At 40.1% G+C, this 20,797-nt stretch overlaps 1 protein-coding gene across 1 annotated transcript in view; it reads right to left on the minus strand.

The window, feature by feature from the left end:
- The window catches only part of yeats2 (YEATS domain containing 2), a 29,621-nt gene extending 11,554 nt beyond the window's left edge, over window positions 1-18,067 (minus strand). Inside the window, exons 1-19 of the mRNA XM_059345041.1 lie at window positions 17,894-18,067; window positions 17,355-17,460; window positions 17,149-17,246; window positions 16,875-16,967; window positions 16,545-16,778; window positions 16,118-16,236; window positions 14,499-14,660; window positions 11,089-11,200; window positions 10,545-10,589; window positions 10,287-10,455; window positions 9,153-9,395; window positions 8,355-8,522; window positions 7,244-7,335; window positions 6,299-6,484; window positions 5,963-6,191; window positions 5,582-5,740; window positions 3,721-3,851; window positions 1,787-1,933; window positions 767-958 (exon numbers count right to left, since the gene is read on the minus strand). Of these exons, the coding sequence (XP_059201024.1) occupies window positions 767-958; window positions 1,787-1,933; window positions 3,721-3,851; window positions 5,582-5,740; window positions 5,963-6,191; window positions 6,299-6,484; window positions 7,244-7,335; window positions 8,355-8,522; window positions 9,153-9,395; window positions 10,287-10,455; window positions 10,545-10,589; window positions 11,089-11,200; window positions 14,499-14,660; window positions 16,118-16,236; window positions 16,545-16,778; window positions 16,875-16,967; window positions 17,149-17,246; window positions 17,355-17,454 (2,679 nt within the window). The 5' untranslated portion in view covers window positions 17,455-17,460; window positions 17,894-18,067. The remainder of the gene's footprint in view (window positions 1-766; window positions 959-1,786; window positions 1,934-3,720; window positions 3,852-5,581; window positions 5,741-5,962; window positions 6,192-6,298; window positions 6,485-7,243; window positions 7,336-8,354; window positions 8,523-9,152; window positions 9,396-10,286; window positions 10,456-10,544; window positions 10,590-11,088; window positions 11,201-14,498; window positions 14,661-16,117; window positions 16,237-16,544; window positions 16,779-16,874; window positions 16,968-17,148; window positions 17,247-17,354; window positions 17,461-17,893) is intronic.
- Between the last annotated feature and the right edge of the window lie 2,730 nt (window positions 18,068-20,797).

A 20,797-nucleotide genomic window follows, 5' to 3' on the forward strand; every position in this document is an offset into this window, starting at 1 on the left:
AAAGAGTCAATTTCTCTCACGGAGACATCTCATAATTCAATTAACAGTCCTGAAAGGGTAATTTATCCAAAACAGGAAAAGAAGTGATGTATTCTTCTTTGTATTTGCGTCAACATCTCCAGAGCAATAAGTGTTTTTTTTCTATTACATACTGTATACATATTTGTTTTTGCTTGTTGAAGCCTCCAGAAAGCCTTTTTGTGCGTTTCCATTTCTCAAGTTAATGAGGCCTGGCCACTGACTCTGAAGCTGTAATCACCCAAACACAGAGCGCTGCTGATGGACTGCTCAGGGCTCTTCACACACCATCTAAACTCTCTGCTCTCTCCGACAAAAACACTGACCTTGCTACTGCACTCACATTGGGTCAGTCCTGTTTTCCATCTATTCATACTGCAGTGGCAAATCACCAGAACATTTATTTCTTGTGCAAAAGTATAAAAAATAAAATGGGATTATTCCTTCTTGCAAAAGCATTCAACTTCAGCATGAAAAATATTCCTAAAACCAACAAAAAAACTATTAAGACAAATTACTTTCATAATTGGAAAAATATCAAATTAAATATTTCACATAAAACTGGATTTGATGGACATTTAAGTTAGGACATCTAAACGATATAAAAACAAAATAACCATTTCACAAGCATTATAAAAAATACTTCAAAATCCATTTTTAATGTAACAGCTGTTTGGTTTGAAATGACTAAAGATGAACAGCTGTCAGGCAGAATAAAACAGCAGAATATGAAGAATGTGAAACTAGCCTGTTGTTGACTGGCTGCCGTTGCTGCAGCGTTGACAGAGCCGGGGCTGGAACTAGCAGCAGTGATGACTCCGCCTGTCATCCTCAATGTGGTCGTCCCCGGCTTGGACAAGTGGCCTGCTGCTGCCGCTGTGACCGTCTTGACAGAACCGTCAGACAACTTCACCTGTGCACCCTGGGAGCCGCCCACCACCTGTCAATCCAAGAAATCACAATGGTCAATTTAGGATCTAAAAAGAAGAGGAACCATTCAGTCTTATCTTAACGCAGAAAGCAAGTGAATTAGCTCAGTAAAAATCACAAAATCAAAATTCCAAAAACATTGTTGGAAACATTTGGCATGTTAGTACACAACTCAACAAAGCATGTAATAAAGATTAATTTAGTAGTTTAAATGCAGAAATGATACATAGTATACCTTTAATATTATTTTTCTCTTCATGAATACCATATTAAGCAACATGGATTTAATACAAATAGTTTGGTTGGGTGAAATATTAAATTATCATCTAATAGAACTCCCTTTGATCATTCCTGGGCACCGTTTCAGTAACTTGCTTTTAATTAACATCTCATTGTCAAAGAGATGTTTACATAGGTAAGCCTTTCCACCATCAGTTTGGCCTGTAAAATCTGAGTTAAGATAGGAGGGAGTTGTCAGACTGCAAGGTCACATACTATCAGAGTTAAGAGGAAAGCAAACAGAAAATTACTAAAGCGGTGTGAAGCATTGAGAAAAAAAAAATCTATAAGTACTGAAAGTAAACAGAACAGCTATGGGTGCTCAGTAGGAGCCAAAGTGCTGGCAAACACCACAGAATGTCTTGTCCTGGGGATCCCTACTGATGTACGACCAGAAGACAAGCCAGTTTAGATCAGACGGTTTGTAGCTCTTTACTGTATAGAAACTGGGCTTTAAGTGCTTGTGAAACAAACATACAGCAGTGATTACAGCAGCTTCCATTAGTATCAGACATTGTAGAGGATCAGTTCTGGCCTCAGTCTTGTTATCCATACTGACCTGAGCCAGGATAGCCGCCTTCTGTCCAGCTGTCACCCGGATGGCCTGCTGGGTTACAGTTGCTGGAGAGGACGCTGCATGACCTGCTGAACTTGAACCTCCCTGCTTCCCCGAACCCTGTGCTGGCTGGCCGACCAGGAATGTTCCCTGTGGACAAGCAGGGTTAGAGAGGGGAGAAATCCAACAACATATAACTTTGATTGAATTGAGACCATGAATGCAGCTAGGAAAACCACACAGCATATAATAAAAAAATGGGTAAAAACGGGACAAAGTAACTCAGGGAAACTCAACTTGTGTGGCCAGTGGGCGAGGGGGGCATTTCATAAGCAAACATTAATAATATTTATCAGTTAAAATGAATAGAATTTAAAAGTCCATAACTCATCTTTCTTTGAACGAAGTGCTCCCTCTGTCCCTTCTAAATAATTTTACATATTAACTAATAAACTTTATGACCAATACATCAGCTATTTTACTGCATTGAATAGCTGCAACTGCACTTGGTTTAGTTGCAGTTTCAATAGTTCATAAAACAATAAACATAGCTGGTCACAGTCACAGCCCATCCTTCAATGTTTGAATGATTCACAAACATAAACCATAAACACAAACATCTCCTACCAGGGACAGAATAAATAGAATATCTATCTTTCTTTCAGCATGAAATACATTTATGGGATCCAAATTCTGTTGGGGGATCTTCCCCTGGCACTTTTTGTGGATAAACAAGCTCTACTTTGCTGTTTTTATGCTTTTTTGGGCACCTTATTTACATTCAAAGTACAAAAAAAGATTCCCAGTGTGAATCCGTTTATTTTCAATGTGTAAATTGTAAGCTGGCCCCCAGGCAACCTATCTGGCTAGCAGGACGTAAGTTGTTTATCACTGATTTAACCAATATTATGCCACACAGTACATTAAGGAACATGCTCATCACATGCAAGGTACAACAAATCCAAGCATGTAAAATGCATCAACTTAAATATTTCAAAATACCCTACCAAAAACGTAATTGACATCTGAAATGAATGTATCATTCTTTTATAGCACCTAACTGGAATGGAGAGTGCACATTAGCTTTTTAGCTCTTAAACAAGATATACACAATACAGTAGTGTTCAAAATAATAGCAGTCCAATGTGACTTACCAGATAGCACACTAGCTATTTTTTTTAACACACCCCTTTCAACTAATTGCCCAATTGCACAGCCCTAAGAGCGTGCATATCACGAATGCTGGGTCTTGTTGGTTTTCTGACAATCTACTGCACCTACTGGTACCTTGTTTGCCATTTAGCAATAAAAAATATACTAAAAACCTAGATTAATCTGGTTAGTCATATTGGACTGCTATTATTTTGAACACTACTGTATATGTAAAAACATTTGTACACATCACACTTAGAAAACACTATTAACCTTAAAGATTGATCATTATTAGGAAACACCGCCCAGATTCATTATTTTAAATGTAGGTGGAAACCTCTGCAGACAACTTCATTATATGCTGTTGGCTAAATGCACCGACAGCACTGTTCTAAAGCTGACTGCAGGATCAATGCTGCTGTAATGAATGTGTCTAATTAGGAACACACCAGGCTCAATGTCTCTACTAGAATACAAAAATGTGAGATTCACAGAGGAAAAGAGACCCCATTTGCAGACTGTGCATGTCCTATCATGCCATAAGGGAATAAAATCTAAAATCTGTTTTTTTTTTGTGGCTGTGGTGATGAATATTAAATGTGCAAAGCACCTTCATTTTCCTGCCGACTTTGATGAAGTACTTCACATTCTGCTCAAAACATGCCGGCAAATAAATACTGATGCTGAATCCACAACACCACAAGAGACATCAAAGATATGTTTATAGTATAGTATATGTCTCTTAGGTTTGTATTGTAGTGTAGTGTAAGTGCATTTCTACCCACCTGTGGGGTCTGTTTAAGGATATAGGATGTGTAGGAGAGGTTGGAAGGCAAGCTGCTGGAAGAGGAAGAGGAGGAGGAGGAGGTCTGAGAGCCCCCAGCGCCTGCAGATGAGCTGCTCTGGGACTGCTGACCTAAATTACAGACAGCCACATACACATCAGTCTCAAATCTGAAAAACAATTCTTTATCCCAGATTACAGCTCAGCTTCTGTCCATTAAATAGGTAAAAGCATATTTTACTTCTGATAAATAATTCTGAAGCAGAGCTATACAGGGTAATGTTGGTTTATTGGTTTAAGATAAAATATGGAATGCTGCTTAATCTATTTAATCTCATTGCAATTTGACAGGAAGTTTTCTGTGTGAGGGATTCAAGCCCCCAGTACACATTAAACAAACAGCAGAAGGAAACAGATGACTATGACTGACTCACTGTCCAGAAGGTAGTGTAGCAGCCAAAATCTGTTACTGCCACCAGCATGCCTCAAATTGGAGAGTCACTTCGGAAGTGGATTTCCTGCTCTTGCCAAACTTTATGATGAGCCAAGAGCAATAACATTTTTTATACAGCTGTCTACACCTTGAGGCATTGAGAAAAGAGTCGGGGCGTAACTTATTTGGCCGGGACACTAACCCCGGATTCTATACACTTTTTAAAGTGGAGGTTGGATTACATTTGAGGTCATGATATTTTGTCAGTGTGTCTGCTGGAGTTCATGAGTCCCTTAAAGTGTCCTGGAAGCTTAACTTAACCCCATGGAGTCATCTGCTGGCTCCACAAAAAAACAGACAGTGGCAGGTCCGACAAAGACGTTTTTAAAACTTCTAACGCTTAAAAAGGGCGGCTCAGTTGGTTGAGTGGTCGCCCACTGATCAGAATGTCGGAGGTTCGATCCCTGACGATGGCAGCCTACATGTCGAAGTATCCTTGAGCAAAATACTGTTACCCAAATGGCTTCCGATGCTGTGTTCATCGGTGTGTGAATGACCTCAATGCCAATGGTGGCAGGTGGCACCAGTATGTGTGAGCGCAGTCTGTAGTGAATGGTAAATGGGGTGCACTTATATAGCTCTTTTACCCAAAGCGCTTTACACTCCACACTACTAATTCATTCCCAAACCGATGCACACAGCATCAGGAGCAATTTGGGGTTCAGTATCTTGCTCAAGGATACTTCAACATGTAGGCTTCAATGGTCGGGGATCGTACCACCAACCCTCCGATCACTGAACGAATGCCACAGCCGCTTTGGATAAAAGTGCTATATAAAGGGCAGTCCATTTACCATTTAACTATTCAAACTTCAAACTTCCTTGACATTAGTATGTGTCAATATGTGACTGAAAACCAGTATGAAGAGTATGAGAGGAGGTCATGGCTAAATAACTATTAACCAACACTGAGTTCATAAGACAATGTCTGTTTTTAAACCTGCCTGTTCCCAACAGGTCAATTGCCTGGCCTCTGGTATTACTGCTTACAGCCTTCTCATGATCCGCCCATCCAACTTCACACTGAACTTTCTTGGATCCTGAGCAATACACCTGTCATGCCATAGTTTGCGTCCCTTAGCAATGCTCGAGTATACATGCTATTTGCTCACAGCTAGCTGTTTGGGACCTGGCTATTTCTGGGACTACAATTTAACCTTTCTGGTCTCTATTTCTTCATCTGCTCTTGAATGCACTGTAGCCCTCAGTACACTACAGTTCGTACGTAATGCACTACCAATAAATATGTCCAGTAGAGCAATTCCTTGGTTCCTCAGCAATTAACCCGCCCAGTATGAAATTGAGCGGAGGACATACAGTCAAACAGAGACTCCCTGAGTCTTATAAAGATTGATATAGGATGTCTCACTTGAACTTGAGGCTCGGAGAATAGCTCCTTGTGGGATGAGAAGCAGCTTGCCCTTTCCCGAGGGGTTCTTACTGTTGGTGGTCAGGTAGAGCTTGGTGCCTGGAGGCAAATTGGCCAGATTGGCCAGGTTGTTGGCTGGCAGCTGAAGAGTGGCCATCACTAAGGATATATGCAAAAATAAATGTATTATTATTCACCCACCTCTGAAGTTGTACTGCAAATACATGTATAACAATAGATAATAAAAAATTGTGGGTTGAAGCTTTTGTAAACGACAGGTTCTGTACATAAAAAAATTGTTAGTAGAACTATTCAATTACTGGTACTATCTTAGTGTAAAGTGAACCGTTGCATCATGTGTATGTGTGTGTGAACTCTGACCTCCACTCTTGCCACTTGAACCACCGGCTGCCTTGGCAGCAGCCTGCTGACCGGTGATGCCACTGGCTCCGCTGACAATGGCTTTAGCGACGCCCTGAGCCAAAACCTGCTTCCCACCCATCACCTTGGCGACAGAAGGGTTGCCCTTGGCCACAAGAATCTGTCCGCTGCTGATAGCCACCTGTTTGACTGCAGACTGAAGTGTTGAGCTAACAGGGATGCCTAACATCTAGAAGTGAGGGAAGTGTCAAATATAGTTTTTGAATGACTTTTGACCACACATGTAAATTAACATGTAAATTGTGTTTTGTGTTGCTGTATGCAGGAAGGACTGACCTTGCTAGTTGTGTCCCCTTTGGCCCCTCCTGCCTGTTTTTGGGCCGACATGGAGATCATGTGACCTCCTTTCACTGCGACAAACTGGTGTGCTGTTGTAGCAGCAGGTTGCTGCTGGCTGGTTACTGTGGAAACCATCTGCTGCTGCTGTGTTGAAACTTCCCCTGGCTCCTGCTTGATAATAACCTGCAAAAAAGTGAGTTCACATGGAGAGAAGGACTGTAACAGGAAAGTCCATCTACCTCGAAAGTACAACAGGTTGTAGATGCTGTAGCTGTAATTGGTGTAAATTTTACTCTCGAACAAAAAAAACCCAGCAGAATTTAGTAATAAATGATACATTTTGACTGATTAATATCCTTATTTTTTCAAACAGGCAGCAATGTGCAAAGCAGTGGGAAGAGCTGTGTTGCCTAAAAGAGATTTTTGAAAATCAGCATCATCATTTATTCATCAGAGAGATGTTTTTATATTCCCCATCTGTCCCCATCTGCCCTGGCCTTTAGTGCCCCAGCAGGCGCCAGCACTCTACAACTGTGGAATCTGAGCCAATGAGAGCACCACTGTGATAAAACAGAAATTTTAAGTTAAATCTTATTATGTTCTTTGTAGATGGTGATGGGCTGATGAGCATGTGGGAGTGGGAGGATTTTACAGCGGCGTATTGACACAGAGTGAAACAGAACCGAGCATTTCTCTCTGTAAAGCTCCCTGCACCCCCTCCTATCTTTAGAGTGATGTCCCATTTAAATAGCTTGCCAAGGCACTCACATCTGCTGAAGATAGCACCCTGGCCTACTATTAATACCACCCTGCTTTATTAAAGATACAGATACTACAGGGATAGACACTTCACAGTAGTGGGAACAGATCATTTTAAAGAGATGTTTTAGCTCATAATGATTCTTGTTAAAGGGTGACACCATTCAGACTCTACCGACTCACCTTCACTCCTGAGGAGAGGAAGGTGCCAGTGTGAACTTTGGGGGCTGGAGAGCGAGCGCCTTGAGCAACAGACTGTTTGGCTGAGGGGCTTCCTGTGGAGTCATTTACAGAAAAAAAAACACAATAAGTCATGAGGGAGATGACCGTACTGCTGATGCTTCACTGCAGTTTTTGCCATCCGTTCCACAGGCATCAAGGCCATTATGGTGCAAGGTGACAGTCTCTGTCAAAAGTTGCTCAGTGTGGGTGTTAAAGGAGAGCAACCAAGTTCTGTACCTTACCGACTGCATTAAAATTTGTTTTAACCTAGGATTGGTGAATTAGCCACAACACCCACATCATCCAGCTTGATAAAACATCACTTACTGGCACTCCAGCTTTGCTGCCAGATCTGGTTGAGCTATGCATTTGTGGAGGAAGAGTGGGAGTGGCTGAGTGGGCGAGAAAGAGTGAGCAATCCAGGGGAAAGAGCTCCTGAGTGGAATATGAACTGATGCTGCTGATGCGAGCAAGTAAATGCAATAGCCTTGGTGATGTAAGATGACTCTGCTCCATGATGGGGTGACGCACAGATAAAGTGCACAATTGCTGCACCTGACAGTGCACTCATCTTTGCATGTAATTGCATACCTTGTTCATGGTGAAATACACACACAAACACATACAAAACATGATGTGAGCATGGGGTCTCATCTTCCTAATCTGGCCATTGAACACAGCAGCTCAGTCACCATGGTAACCTCTCATCCAGCAACCATCCTGCTGGCTCACCAGACGTCATACTTTGTGAGTTTGAAATGGGAACAAAAGAAAGACAGGAACAGATTGAGACAGAGGGAAAAAAAGGAGAGGAAGGACGAAGAGCCCGATAAGAAAGTGTTAGGGGGTGAAAGAGGACAAGCAAGAAAAAAGTACCAAAATAAAGAGAGAAATAGAGAAAGAATAAGGTAGAGTTAAGAGGGTATTGTTCATCATTTGTTCTGCTATAGAGTGCATTCCTCATAGCCATTTTTATATTCTATGTGGGTGGCTCAGACACCGCTTCCCGATTTTGCTGCAGGTCCACTTCCGATTTCAAGCAGCACTTTGACACCGAGTGGGAGATGTGTACCTGTGGAGGCTGTGGATGAGGAAGCCATGCCGATCACCTGACCGGGCTTGTCAACAATGATGTAAGGATTATTGAGGACTGATGAAGAGCTCTGCTTGCTGTGGACAGGGGTGGAGGTGGTGGGTGTGCGAGGCAGCGGGGAGTGGCTCGGGGTGGAGATGGGAGAGCCTGCGGGGGAGAAAGTACACAGGCTTTTAGATGGATAATTGAGATGTTAACTCAAAATATATAATATAGGAACATGTAAATTATGTCTATTCCTTCCCCTTTGTGGCCTTTCTTCCACCAGCCTACTAATGATGTCACTGGCATTACTGCTGGTCAAGTTGACATTAACGGAATTTGTGGCAATTTATCCCAGTCTGATAAGCCAAAGTCAAATAAGGTAGAAGCATTTTTTTTTTCTGCATTCTGCATTTTTTGCCTAGAACAGCAAATGTGTGCCTGAAGGAACTCATGAGAAGTCTTGTTCCCTGCGGAGTAGTACAGCATATTCCAAACAATGGCTGTATTTGAAATAATTACACCACATGAAGAATGAGCATCAATGCCAGGGAACATAGTGCGCAAAAAACACTAGACAAAACAATGGTGCTAATATTGGAACTCTGACAAACTTCATATGAGGACAGTTAAGGGTTCGCTGTCAGCGTTTCTTGGTGGAGTGCATTCATATTGCACAGAACCTGCTATAAAATAGCTTTCTAAAAGCCTACTTACTTTTTTTAAACATAGGTTTTAAGCAGCAAACAAAGCTATGAGGAATTTCTTAAATGGCCACTGGGTGGAGGCATTTACCTGAAACTATTTTACAGCTCATGGTTATTGGTTGGAACGATTTCCCAGGAGACTCAGCAGGGCTGGGTGGCTGTCCTTGTGGGACGATCTTACAGCTGGCTGTGATAGGCTGGAAGGCAGAGTTGCCATGGGATCCCAGGGTGATCCTATCGCTGACTTTAGGTCGGGTTGGGGTGCGTTCACCAACAGTGAGGCTGGAGCTATGGCCACCTGCAGACCGCCCCATCTCTGCTTTGATGAAACCTACAAGGAAATGGAAGAGTATTATTTCATTTATACTCCCTTTCTTTGACAGAGTTAAATACGTAAAACAAAAACAATGTGTCCAGACCATGACATCACTGAATCCTGGTCTGGTTTAATTGATCAAAAAGAACGTCAGTGGGGTGGTCCGTAGTGGGTTACACAGGCGCCCCATGTATAGAGGCTACAGTCCTCGCTGCGGTGGAGCCGGGTTCGAATCCGGCCTGAGCTCCCTTTACCGCATGTCCTCCCCTCTGTCATCCCCTTTCTATCTGTCTCTCGCTTTCAATAAAAGCATGTAAAATGCCCAAAAAAAAAAAAAAAAAAAAAGAACGTCAGTTGATGGGATCAAACACTTTCTGGGCAACGTTTCTTGTAAATAAGGAAACACAGCGGTCTACCGAGTGTTTAAAAAAAAAAATGTTGTCTACAATACCCCAATACACACCAACAGGCTGGTGCCGTAGAGTATTCAGTGGAGTTTTCTTGCAAACAATCAAAAGTTATGTTTCACACTGAGTTTCTCACCAAATCGAACTCTGTGTCCTTGAAGCCTAACAAATGCATTTAATAATGGATCAAACATGTTCCTCAAAGGTAGAGCCGACTTAAAAATAGTTTACACCCAAGATTTCTAGCCTGCAGTTTTCTGCTGCACTGTTTTTATTCGTGCAAATTAATGTTGTGTTTCTTTACGTTTTACAGCAAAGCAGGATGAAACCAGTCGCAGGACTGTGTATCATATCAATTGCATGCTTGTGCATGTGGGTTTTCATACAAACAAAAAAGGGACCCACTTGTGAAAACATTGCTCGACAGTGTTCCTAGCGAGACCTTTAGTCACTACTATGTAAATATATGTTTTCATGATGAATGTTTCAGTGTGTGTACCTTTGTCTACACTTGGATCATGCAAGATGGGAGAACTGGAGAGTCCATAACTTTGGGCAAGGGAAGTGGCCGACGTGGGGCTGGCTGCTCTGTGAGTCACCTTGGAGGAAGAGGGCTGAGGGATGTAGTCCTCCCCAAGAGAGTTCCTATAGAGCTCCACGTCAACCACCTGGAACAAATATAGGCTCACTTTCAAGGTAAAGCTCAGAGAGAGAAAAAAAATCACTGCAGGAAACAGAGCGAACATTTATAACTTACAGTTTCTGCCCCGAGTGTCTGCAGCCCAGTGTATGTTCTGTCCAGCTGTAGGAAAAGAACAGATAGCTCAAAATGAAGACTTTTATTGAGTTTAGGTTAGAAAGTAGAGGCAGTAAACTGGATAAATAAGTTATAAGCACTACTTATAGTCCAACACTTTATAGATGATTACTCACAATGTTATTGACAATAACTTTAAATTCTCTGGATGTTTTAAAGTCATAATTCACAGTGTGCCTACAGCAATGCAGCTACCAACTGTTAAAGTATTTTGTTAAACAATATATATGTTTTCCTAGTCCTAGGTCTATCTTTTCTGAAGCGCTTTTTTTATTTATGGTAATGTGTCCACACCAGGGACAATAAATGATCATCAGTACCTAATTTGCAATTTACAGTTCAGAAGTCATCACAAACACAAAGGACATAAAACACACCAGGATATAAAAGGCTTGGTTAAAACTTAATGTGGAAAAATACTGTCTCTCAGTCTGAAGATAAAAACAAGCTGATTGATGGTGTGTGGTTGATGATGTGGTCTGACCTTTAGCTGGTGGATGATGTCAATACGTTTGTTGCGATGGTCTTTGAAGTGGATCTGGATCCTCACAGGAAACTCGCCCCAACCACGACGTGTTAAATGAAAGGGAGGCTCACTGAGAACAAACACATGCATAAAAAGCCCTATTTAGAGTCAACAAAATAAAAAATCTGGTGGGAAAACAAATCCATGGAGGATGCAGTAAAACAACTTTAAAGGAAAAAAACAAAAACAAAACAAAACAAAACTACAATTAACACCTTGTTTGTACTTGACTTGTATGCCTCTGCAAACCAGTCAAGTTGGTTGAAATTATACGAGTCTGTCCAGATAATGCTTTAAATTATGTTGCTGCAAAGAAGCTACACTCTAAAACAAGGATTCTTCACACATGTTAAACGGGGCAGCTCAGAAGACCTTTAGAATCATCACAGTTTCAAGATTGGTGTCACCAATTCAGTATCCAATGAAATGACTCCGGTCATTGGGTTATGGAGCTGAATAATGGTCAGAAATATGTTTCTTACAGAATATCATGATTTCACAGAGAAGTTGACCTTTTGAATTTGAAATGTCACTATTTTATCTAATTAGATGTCTGTGTGAAAATAGAAAATAGCCCTTTCTACTATTTTATATGGCTGAAAAAATTGCTAATAAGATCCACTTAAAAATAATCTTGAAATGCCATGGATTCACTTGAAACTGCACTGAGGGGTTATGTAAATGGTAATGGTAAACTATCCCTTTAAAGGAACACTCCACCGTTTTTTCATATTAAAACATGTTATTCGGGTAAGTAAGACGAGTTGATACAGACCTCTTGCGTCTCAATGCGTGCACTCAATCGCCCTGGCGTGCGGCGCCACTTGGCTAGCACTTAGCTTAGCCCAGTTCATTCATTAGGATCCAAACAGATGGACAGTTAGAAGCGACCAAAGTCCTCCACGTTTTCCCTATTTAAATACAGCTACACGAGTAGTTAAACGACCAAGTATGGCGACACAAAATAAAACGTGGCGCTTTTCTAAGCGGATAAAAAGGAGAACTATAATGTATGGCGGAATAGCACTTGGGAGCACTTCGACTCGGCGCAGTAATATCATCACTCCTGAGGGGAGAAGATTTTTCAGGAGTGATGATATTACTGCGTATTACTAACTCGTCTTACTTGACCGAATAACATGTTTTAATATGAAAAAACGGTGGAGTGTTCCTTTAAGAATCAGTTAAAATCAATGACTTGAAAGTCTCTTATCTTCTCCTCCTTTTGAAGTTTGAGGTGTTGATCCACACACAGAAACTGATCTGGCTGCCTTCATTGCCAAGGGCATGTGTATGTGCATTCATATTATGTGTCTATCTTCAAATAGCCTATGAGCAATGCATTGTTGCTTTCTCATGCTTTCATTCATCCCTTCATCTACATTCCGGCTGTGTCGAGAGTCAGCAGAGAGCACTGGAACTGTGTGGGGCTCACTGGGAATGAAGACTTGAGTCAGTCAGAAGGAGCTTATGAGCGGCTGCTACGGCAACATGAGTGCCTTGTCAGCTGAAACAGCCAGGAGGCTACAGCTCAGGATAAGGATTGCTGACTGATGAAAGAGATCATTTATTCAGAAGCCATCGGCAAACTTAAATCCTTTGCCACTTTTAGAGGATGAAAAACTAAAATAAGAAATCTTAACCACAGAACCCGGGGCAAAAAGTTCTGTTCCTTCTAGATGTCTCCTAAATGAACTGTGCGACGCCAGTCTACACTAGAATTACTCCTAGTAGCACCACTGCTTCAAAATCTCTCCAGAAGCAATAAACTTGCTATCTCTACTTCAAGCAGCCAGATCTGGGGACGAGAGAGCAAGCCTATAACAATAAATACTCTTGTTGGATGATGTATTGACCCAGAAGGAATTGCGATTAACAATCATATTCTTATGAAATCAAATTAGTATTTTACAGCTGGTCCCGGGGTAGAAACCTCAGTATGAATATTATGTCTAGATGGTATGGGTAGTTTGTAATGTGTCAACAGTGAATAATGTTTGCTACTTCAGCGTTATCTTAAAATAGGGACATTAATAATCTCCTATACTAATTCTGAATTATGTCAACATTTTCAACACAAGGTCATTAAACATCTAACAGAGCTCAAACATATTTCAAATCGCTTATTCATATCATTTTCCCAAATGTGATCACTGTACATACTGCATATATTTAAATATATATATATATATATATTATATATATATACATACATACATACATACATATATATTCATACACACACACACACACACAATTAAAAAATTAAGAGCAAGAGAGGCTGGTATTGTCTCCTGTATGTGAAATGTGACAATGCCTAGCTGGACTTATTTGATTTAATTCTTGCAGGTTGCTTAATCGAGTACTTTACTTCATGTATTCCATTATTAGAGAACAAGCAAGTGGTACAAATGAGAGTATTGAAAGAAAGGTGAGGAGGACAGGAGAGCGGAGGACAGCCAAGAAGTCTGGAAGCATTTCATTAAACGTAGTTCTACATCTACAACTGAGTACAAATACATGTCTACAGCCCTTCTGGTGCCAGAAAAAATGCTCAATATATTCCTGCGGCGCAGAATAAACTACCGGTAATATGCTTCAGCACTGCAGTCGGAAAAATCCAAGGGGGAAAACTGTAAACATACCTCAGTGCTTTGGGCTACGGCAAACACATAAACACACATGTTTTTCTGAGTGACTACACGTGTAGGTGTGACCACTATTAGTCATATTAATATTGACTTGTAGTCTGACTCATTAAATGACGTCACAGACCCCACCTAATGCTGTGTGTGTACAATCTGCCTTTTCTTAGATTGACAAAAATATTGCGTTTTTTTTTAACTTTCGGTTGGGATTGATTGGAACCAGGCTGGATGATCTGCATTATCATCTAGCCACAAAGGGGCGCTGTTTAATAAAGGATTTTCTTAACAGTCTGTTTACTGCTGAGCCGGAGTTACACAATGTGAACATCAACAGGCTGTTTTTGTACAAGGCTGATCTGGAAATTGTTTCATTAAGTGTCAGCTGATGATAAGGACAGTCGCATCCAGGTGTTATTATCCAAAATTGTTTCCTTACTTCCTTCAGTTTGGCAAGTGGTGTGTGGAAAGAGGTGGGGCAAACTACTAACCTTGAATAAAAATAAAAGGTTATAAGTAAACAGTGTGACTATGGGCAACACAATACATGACAACAAACCTTATTGGAGCCAGTTTGTCGCGATCTTTGTGACTTGTATAGTTGCCAAAGGAAAACCACAAAAAAAAAAAAAAACACACACACAAGTGGCTAATTCTTATGACGAGGAGCGTTTACACACACTTTGTCTGTCTCAGATATAAAGAAAACAGTCACACACTAACCTGACTTCCACAAGGTCATTGGGTTTGTAGCTGGGATGTAAGAAGAACCAGACTTTCTTTACAAAGTGATCGATGCTGGGTTCCCTCCTGGAGCCTCTGACGTACACCATCCACTTATGGGTGGATTGGTCATTTTCTTCCCGCTTATCTGGGGGAATGTATCTGAGGGTGAACGAAAAAGAGGAAAAACAACCAGGGGGGAATTAAGAATTAGAGCAAGAACATAAAGGGATGATGTATAGTGAAAAGAAGTAAGAGGTCAAACAGAAGATTTAAGGGAGGACATGCTGCATGAGTCACAAGCAAGAGTTCAGTACAAAACATATTGACACATGATTAAAATAACTTAATGCAACAGCTTTACAAAGAACCTGTCAGGATGAAATAAATTAAATTATACATTAGCTGACAGTCTTAATCACTTCACCACTCATCATAGTATTTATCTTTAATTACCTGTCTGTGACCGTTGTGTCAGGTTCAACCCTTTTTATTTTGTACTTTTAACTGTAGCACGTGAGAAATCAGTGTCCCCTACACGTTATATGGACCATGTCAATCAAGTTTCCTAGAATTCACATGTGCTTCGTGTTACACTGAACCATAATGTCTTGAGGAACTGTCAGTTATCTGGATCATCTCAGGCCCGGGGGGAAATAGATCAAGTAAAATGGTATTTTTCTTGATGCAACTGCATCAAGACTGGGCTTGTAGCAAAAAACACGAATTGTGCCTCAGCTTCTGAGTGCAGTCACACAAAAACAAGAGGGGGTAAAAACAAGGAGCAGTAACCTCAATAAAAACAACAACCCCTTAGTGCATAGTGCATCTAAGATTTAGCACTAAACATTTAACATATATAAACATGTTATTTCCCTTGTAGTCTGGTCAACTTAATACAGCAATACATTCTACCACCATACTGAGTTATTTACCCTGCCATACCTGTAACTCTAAACATTTTTATACTTAAAATCATTTGGCCTTGGTGTTAAATTACACGTGTCTGCGTAGACACAAAGGATGCAAGTTGCTTCACCCATTTGAACTAATAACGTCTAAGGTAACTAGATTACTATGGTAAACAGAGCTGAAGTCAATGTGTGGCTAATAACTCATGAATAGATTTCATATATTGACAGACCTTTCAAATTCCTTCTGAAAAAGCTAAGACAAAAAATGTGGCTCTCATTTAAGTGATATCAGTATCTTTGACTAAAAAAACATTGTTGTTATCAACAGCCCATTGTTTTTAACAAGAGTAAATTTGGAATATCGACAGACTTTTGCCAAACAGCATGTCTCAGGTTTTCAGTTCAACTGATGAAAAAACAAACTTTGATGTTATGGCTGTAGATTTCAAACATACTGACTAGTGACTCGTCAAAATAAAAGAATGTGTGTTTGTGATCTGACACCTTAAACCTACAAAACCTACATAGCATTCCATAAAAAACATTTGAAGGGGAAGAAGAAAAATATACAAATGTGATGTTTCTGCCATCATATAAAGTGATCAATTACTCCCTTAAAGTCTCCTAGCCTCGAAAGACCTGCTCTACTACATGCTTAGTCAGAAATATGAGTGACTACAACTTTTGCTTGGTTTGGTAACTCACCTGGACACGTTCCCCACTACGATTGTCTTTTTTGCATATAGTCTAGAGGCTTCATTTCCAGTGGTGTGGTAGGTCACCCTCTGCTCTGCTCCTGAGCACAATGGCACGCCAAATGTGTCCTACGACAAAAAATGGAGAACATTACAGGCTTGAAGAAAGATAAAAAGATGCAAGATTAATCCTGCAAACCACTTTGTGTTAAGAAAGAATTTGCATAATCAAATCCCCCGCTTTATTAGCTTTATTATTATTATTAGGCTGATATTTATTCCAAAACAGACAATATATTCATTCATTCATTATTTATCCTTTTCCGCTTATCTTCACTCGCAGGGGGCTTGAGCCTATCCCAGCTGACATTGGGCGAGAGGTGGAGTACACCCTGGACAGGTCGCCAGACTATCCCAAGGGGACACATAGAACTCACCTTGCCAGTATTGCGCCCTGGTCTGCGCTCCTGCCTGCTGCCGTCCTCTCGCCATGCTCCCTCGCCATCCCTCTCAGCTCCCTCTCCTTGTTGTGAGAGGGACTCAGACTCCGAGTGGGCCAGAGAAGGAGTCTCAGAGCCCTGGTTAAGAGGAGAAGAGGACCGGGATGGGGACTCCAGGAAGCGACGGATGGCTGGATGGTTCAGCACGGCAGGGTCACTCTTTGAAGCATGCTAGGACACAGAGGAATGGGCCATTGCTGCTACTGTCCTATACCACTGCATCAGAGCAGCTGACTAATATCTGAGTGTGAATACATGGGAATTTACCTCTGGGAGCTTTGTCAATCCAGCATTGGCATAGTAATTGGCCACTATGCATGCCCTTAGCTTGTCCATCATCCTCCTGGCTTCATTGAGTCGCTGCAAAATAATGGGAAACAATTGACCAAAATGCTCTGCTTCGTACTGTAAACATACAAATAAAAATGTGTAAGTTACTCTTAGCATCATCACAGTTGTTTCTGCATTACTGGTATAAAACAAGACAAATACATATTCATGAAATGAAGAAAAAGACACTTCTCCAGTATCCTCAAGATACCTGACTTATCACATCAATCTCATGCTCTTTGTTCTTCATCTCCAAAGAAAACTGCTCTCTGATGATGGTTTCAATCTTCTGTATTGCTGCTTCTCGGGCTGACAAGACAGGAGGGACACATAAAAATCGCCCAAGCACAGTTACCTGTTAGCTGTCATAACATGTAATGCAGGTGTACAGTCTCAGGATTAAGATCATGAACTTACCATTATGTTCAGCCGCTTTGTTTCTCTTACTATTTTGGACCAGCGAGATGTCATCATAGTCGGGATCATTGCCTTCTATTTTCCTTTTAATTCCTGACATGGCTGCCTGCAAAGAATATATCAGCAAACATGCATATGAGGCAGCTACTGTTAGCTAGTCACATCCATACTCCCATGACCAGTTGTGATGGTACTTAGCATTGAATTAGCCGGCTAGCAGTGAAGCTAATGCCCACAGCTAACTTTAGCACAGAATAGCTAGCTGACTAGTTTTGCTGCTACAGCTTAGCAGACCGTCCACACTAACCACCGCTTCAAACTGCCGGCTCATTATTTAATAAAACCATAACCCCCAGCTGGTTTAAACCACACCATTATACGTTAAGCTACCAGACTGCTTCATGAAGTCTGTGTTGGAGAAATCCGCACCTATCGCCAGCACCACAGTTACTTTAGCCAACCGTTATCCTTTGCTAATTTAGCTAACGTTAGCACACATTTGTAGACACCGATTTAATCCGTTTCAAATGCAAACTTACTGGAGTGCCCTGTGCTGTGGAGCAACGTTTCTTTGTGATGCGTGTGTTTTAATTCAGTGAGAGCATATCCTTTGCGTTATACTATATTCATTTTACACACTTGTGTTTAGTAAATTGCTAAATGTCGAGGTGGAACAGTAAGCTAAGTGGTGGATAGTTAGCCTTGTAATTCACCAAAACAGCCGCCAGGGTCCACTAATGCTACAAAATACATGGTGAGGCTCAAGAGCACGCTGGGAATAATATGTATTTTCTCTGTATTTATTTTCAGACTAATTATCCCTATTTTTTTATTGAGGTTCAAGCAATCCACATATCATCCTTTACATATAATTTCTGCAGAACCATTTTTTTTTTTTACAACAAAACCAGGTAACATAGCTTACATAGACATACACAAACATAAACATACCACCAGATTGACATCCTAATTCTAAAATATGTCAGAGTCATCCATGTTACATCATTTATTGAGGAACATTGAAGCTCAGTCCGGAGGGGTCCATAATATCTAAAACTGGTTGCCATACCCTTGTGAAAGCTCCCACATTGTCATGAAGGGTATAAGTCAGTTTTTCCAGAGGAGCTATGCTCATTTCCTCCTTGTACCAATCATCCAGTGGATGAATGTCCTTATGAATCCAGAACTTGAGAATAGTCTTTCTTGCCATATACAAGAGTATACTGATGAGTTTTGCGTTGTGATTGTTCCTTGCGCTCGGCACCTTGGCAACACTGAAGAGGTGATAAGTCCAAGTTATGCCCAATCAAAGTATCCAGCTCTTTCTTGACCTCATTCCAAAACACTTGTATCTTCAAGCATTTCCAAAACATGTGCGCATAAGTACCAATTTCTCTATCACATTTATTACAGTTAGAGGAACTGAGACCAAGCCTGCCTCTCAACAAAGGTGTATAGTGGAGCCTATGTAATATTTTAAATTGTCTCTCTGACTATCTGACATTCCAAATCAATTTGCCACTGTCTTCGTACATGCTCGGTGGAATAGTTTGAGTTTACATCAAAGGCTTCATACATACAAGAAATAAATCTTTTTGGCAGAGGTTGAATAAGTAAATTTTCCAAGAAGGATGAGCTGTAGGTTTGTATGTTCTTGCCTATATAATGACGAATTTGTAGGAATCGAAAGAAAATTGGATTAATTATCCGTATTTTAATCATCAGTGTCTTTTCTTTAAATATTGAATATTATATATTGAGAAAAAATCAGGTAAACAATAACAACATTTAGAGAATGCAAAACAAGTTATAAAAATAAGTATAAAAAGGGCATATAAAAGACATATAAAGTCATTTCAAAGGCAAAAATATAAGTATATTCATTCAGAAGTGGGAAAAAAGTTCTGTAATTTCTGAAAAGCATATTACTTTTTTGTCATCTAATGAATGATGCTACACAACACCTTTATGGACCAAAAAAAAAGCAGATAAATACAAAAGATCCTTTGCTCCTACAGCCACCAGGTTGTCTCATTCTTCCAGAGTTAACTGAATTTCCCCTTGGGGATAAATAAAGTAATTTTGATTTGATTTGATTTGAGTTATTTAAGCAGAGAAGAGGTAAGAATATATAATATTGAACAAGAAAATGTCTCTGATTTTTTTTTAAATTGCTCATAGAATAATAAAATTAATCAGGTATTAAAACGTACCACCATCTGGATTATAATTTTTTTTAAAAACCAATATCTTTACAGTTAAAAGAATATACAGAGTTAGTAGTTTCAAACAAGTGAGAGTGCAAAACAATCTAAAGTTGTTTAAAAATAGGTGAAATGGATTTATTACTTTACTTATTTATTATTTAGTCTTGTCTTTTTTATGACAGATTCACTGAAAAACCCACGAGTATAGCAAAATTATAACTACAAACAGGAAATGATTTCTTAGATATATGCACAAATTTACATATGTTTATTTTGAAGTTAGGACAGTAGCTATGGCTATTGACTTAGAAGTATTACTGCTATTAATCTCACACAAGTTTACTTTATTTCATTCATTTAATTGATTCATAATTCTTATACATTTGTAATTAACAAATTTCTGTTCGCTTAAATATCTAGGCATATCCCTCTTAAGAAAGACAGTAAAGACTAATCTTGTGTTTTCTTAAACAGGGGTCCAAGCCTTACTTTCCAAACCTTGATCTGCAGTTAAAAAAAACAAAAAAACATCAAAAAACCTCTCTTGCAGCAGTGTACAGTGTGGCAACATTTTTAAAAAGGGCTTATTTGCCAAGAGATACTTCACATAGACCACATAGTTTCCTTGTCGTGTTGTACGTGCATTACTATATGGCTGCATGGAAGTTTTGCAATTCAGAAGTAAATCATTGTTACACAGTCAAATCCATCCTCTTTATCAAGAACATAAGAATGAAGCCTTCCACTGTACCCCGCTTATTAAGTCATGTCTGTAAGAGGCCCGCACCAGGATGAGTGTGGGCGTGAGGTGGCAGTTTGTTGCCAGTGCCAAATGTCTTATAAACAAGATTAATGAACTGACATGTACTAAGATATACAGTGTTTTCCTGTCTGTGAGCCTGTATGTGAATAATGTGTAATTGAAGAATGCCAAATTCTTTTCTACATTGTTTAGTGTCACTGCAGAGACATTGTGCCCATAAGAATCGGCGAGAGGAATGTTTGTGGTTTTCATGAAACCGAACCATAATATGTAGCATATAAATCACCACATAAGACAAAAAGGCCTTATGTTGTTTATTGCAGCATGAGTTGCTCAATCACAGCTTGAAGCAGTGTGGCTGGTTTTATATACTGTTTTCATGTTCAACACAATGGCTCGTTAAAATATCAACAACATGATTGATTCATCCCTTGATGAAATAAAAGATTCATCAGACGTATGGCGCAGATTGC

Source organism: Centropristis striata, chromosome 11, assembly GCF_030273125.1.
Source record: "Centropristis striata isolate RG_2023a ecotype Rhode Island chromosome 11, C.striata_1.0, whole genome shotgun sequence".
Classification (NCBI taxonomy): domain Eukaryota; kingdom Metazoa; phylum Chordata; class Actinopteri; order Perciformes; family Serranidae; genus Centropristis; species Centropristis striata.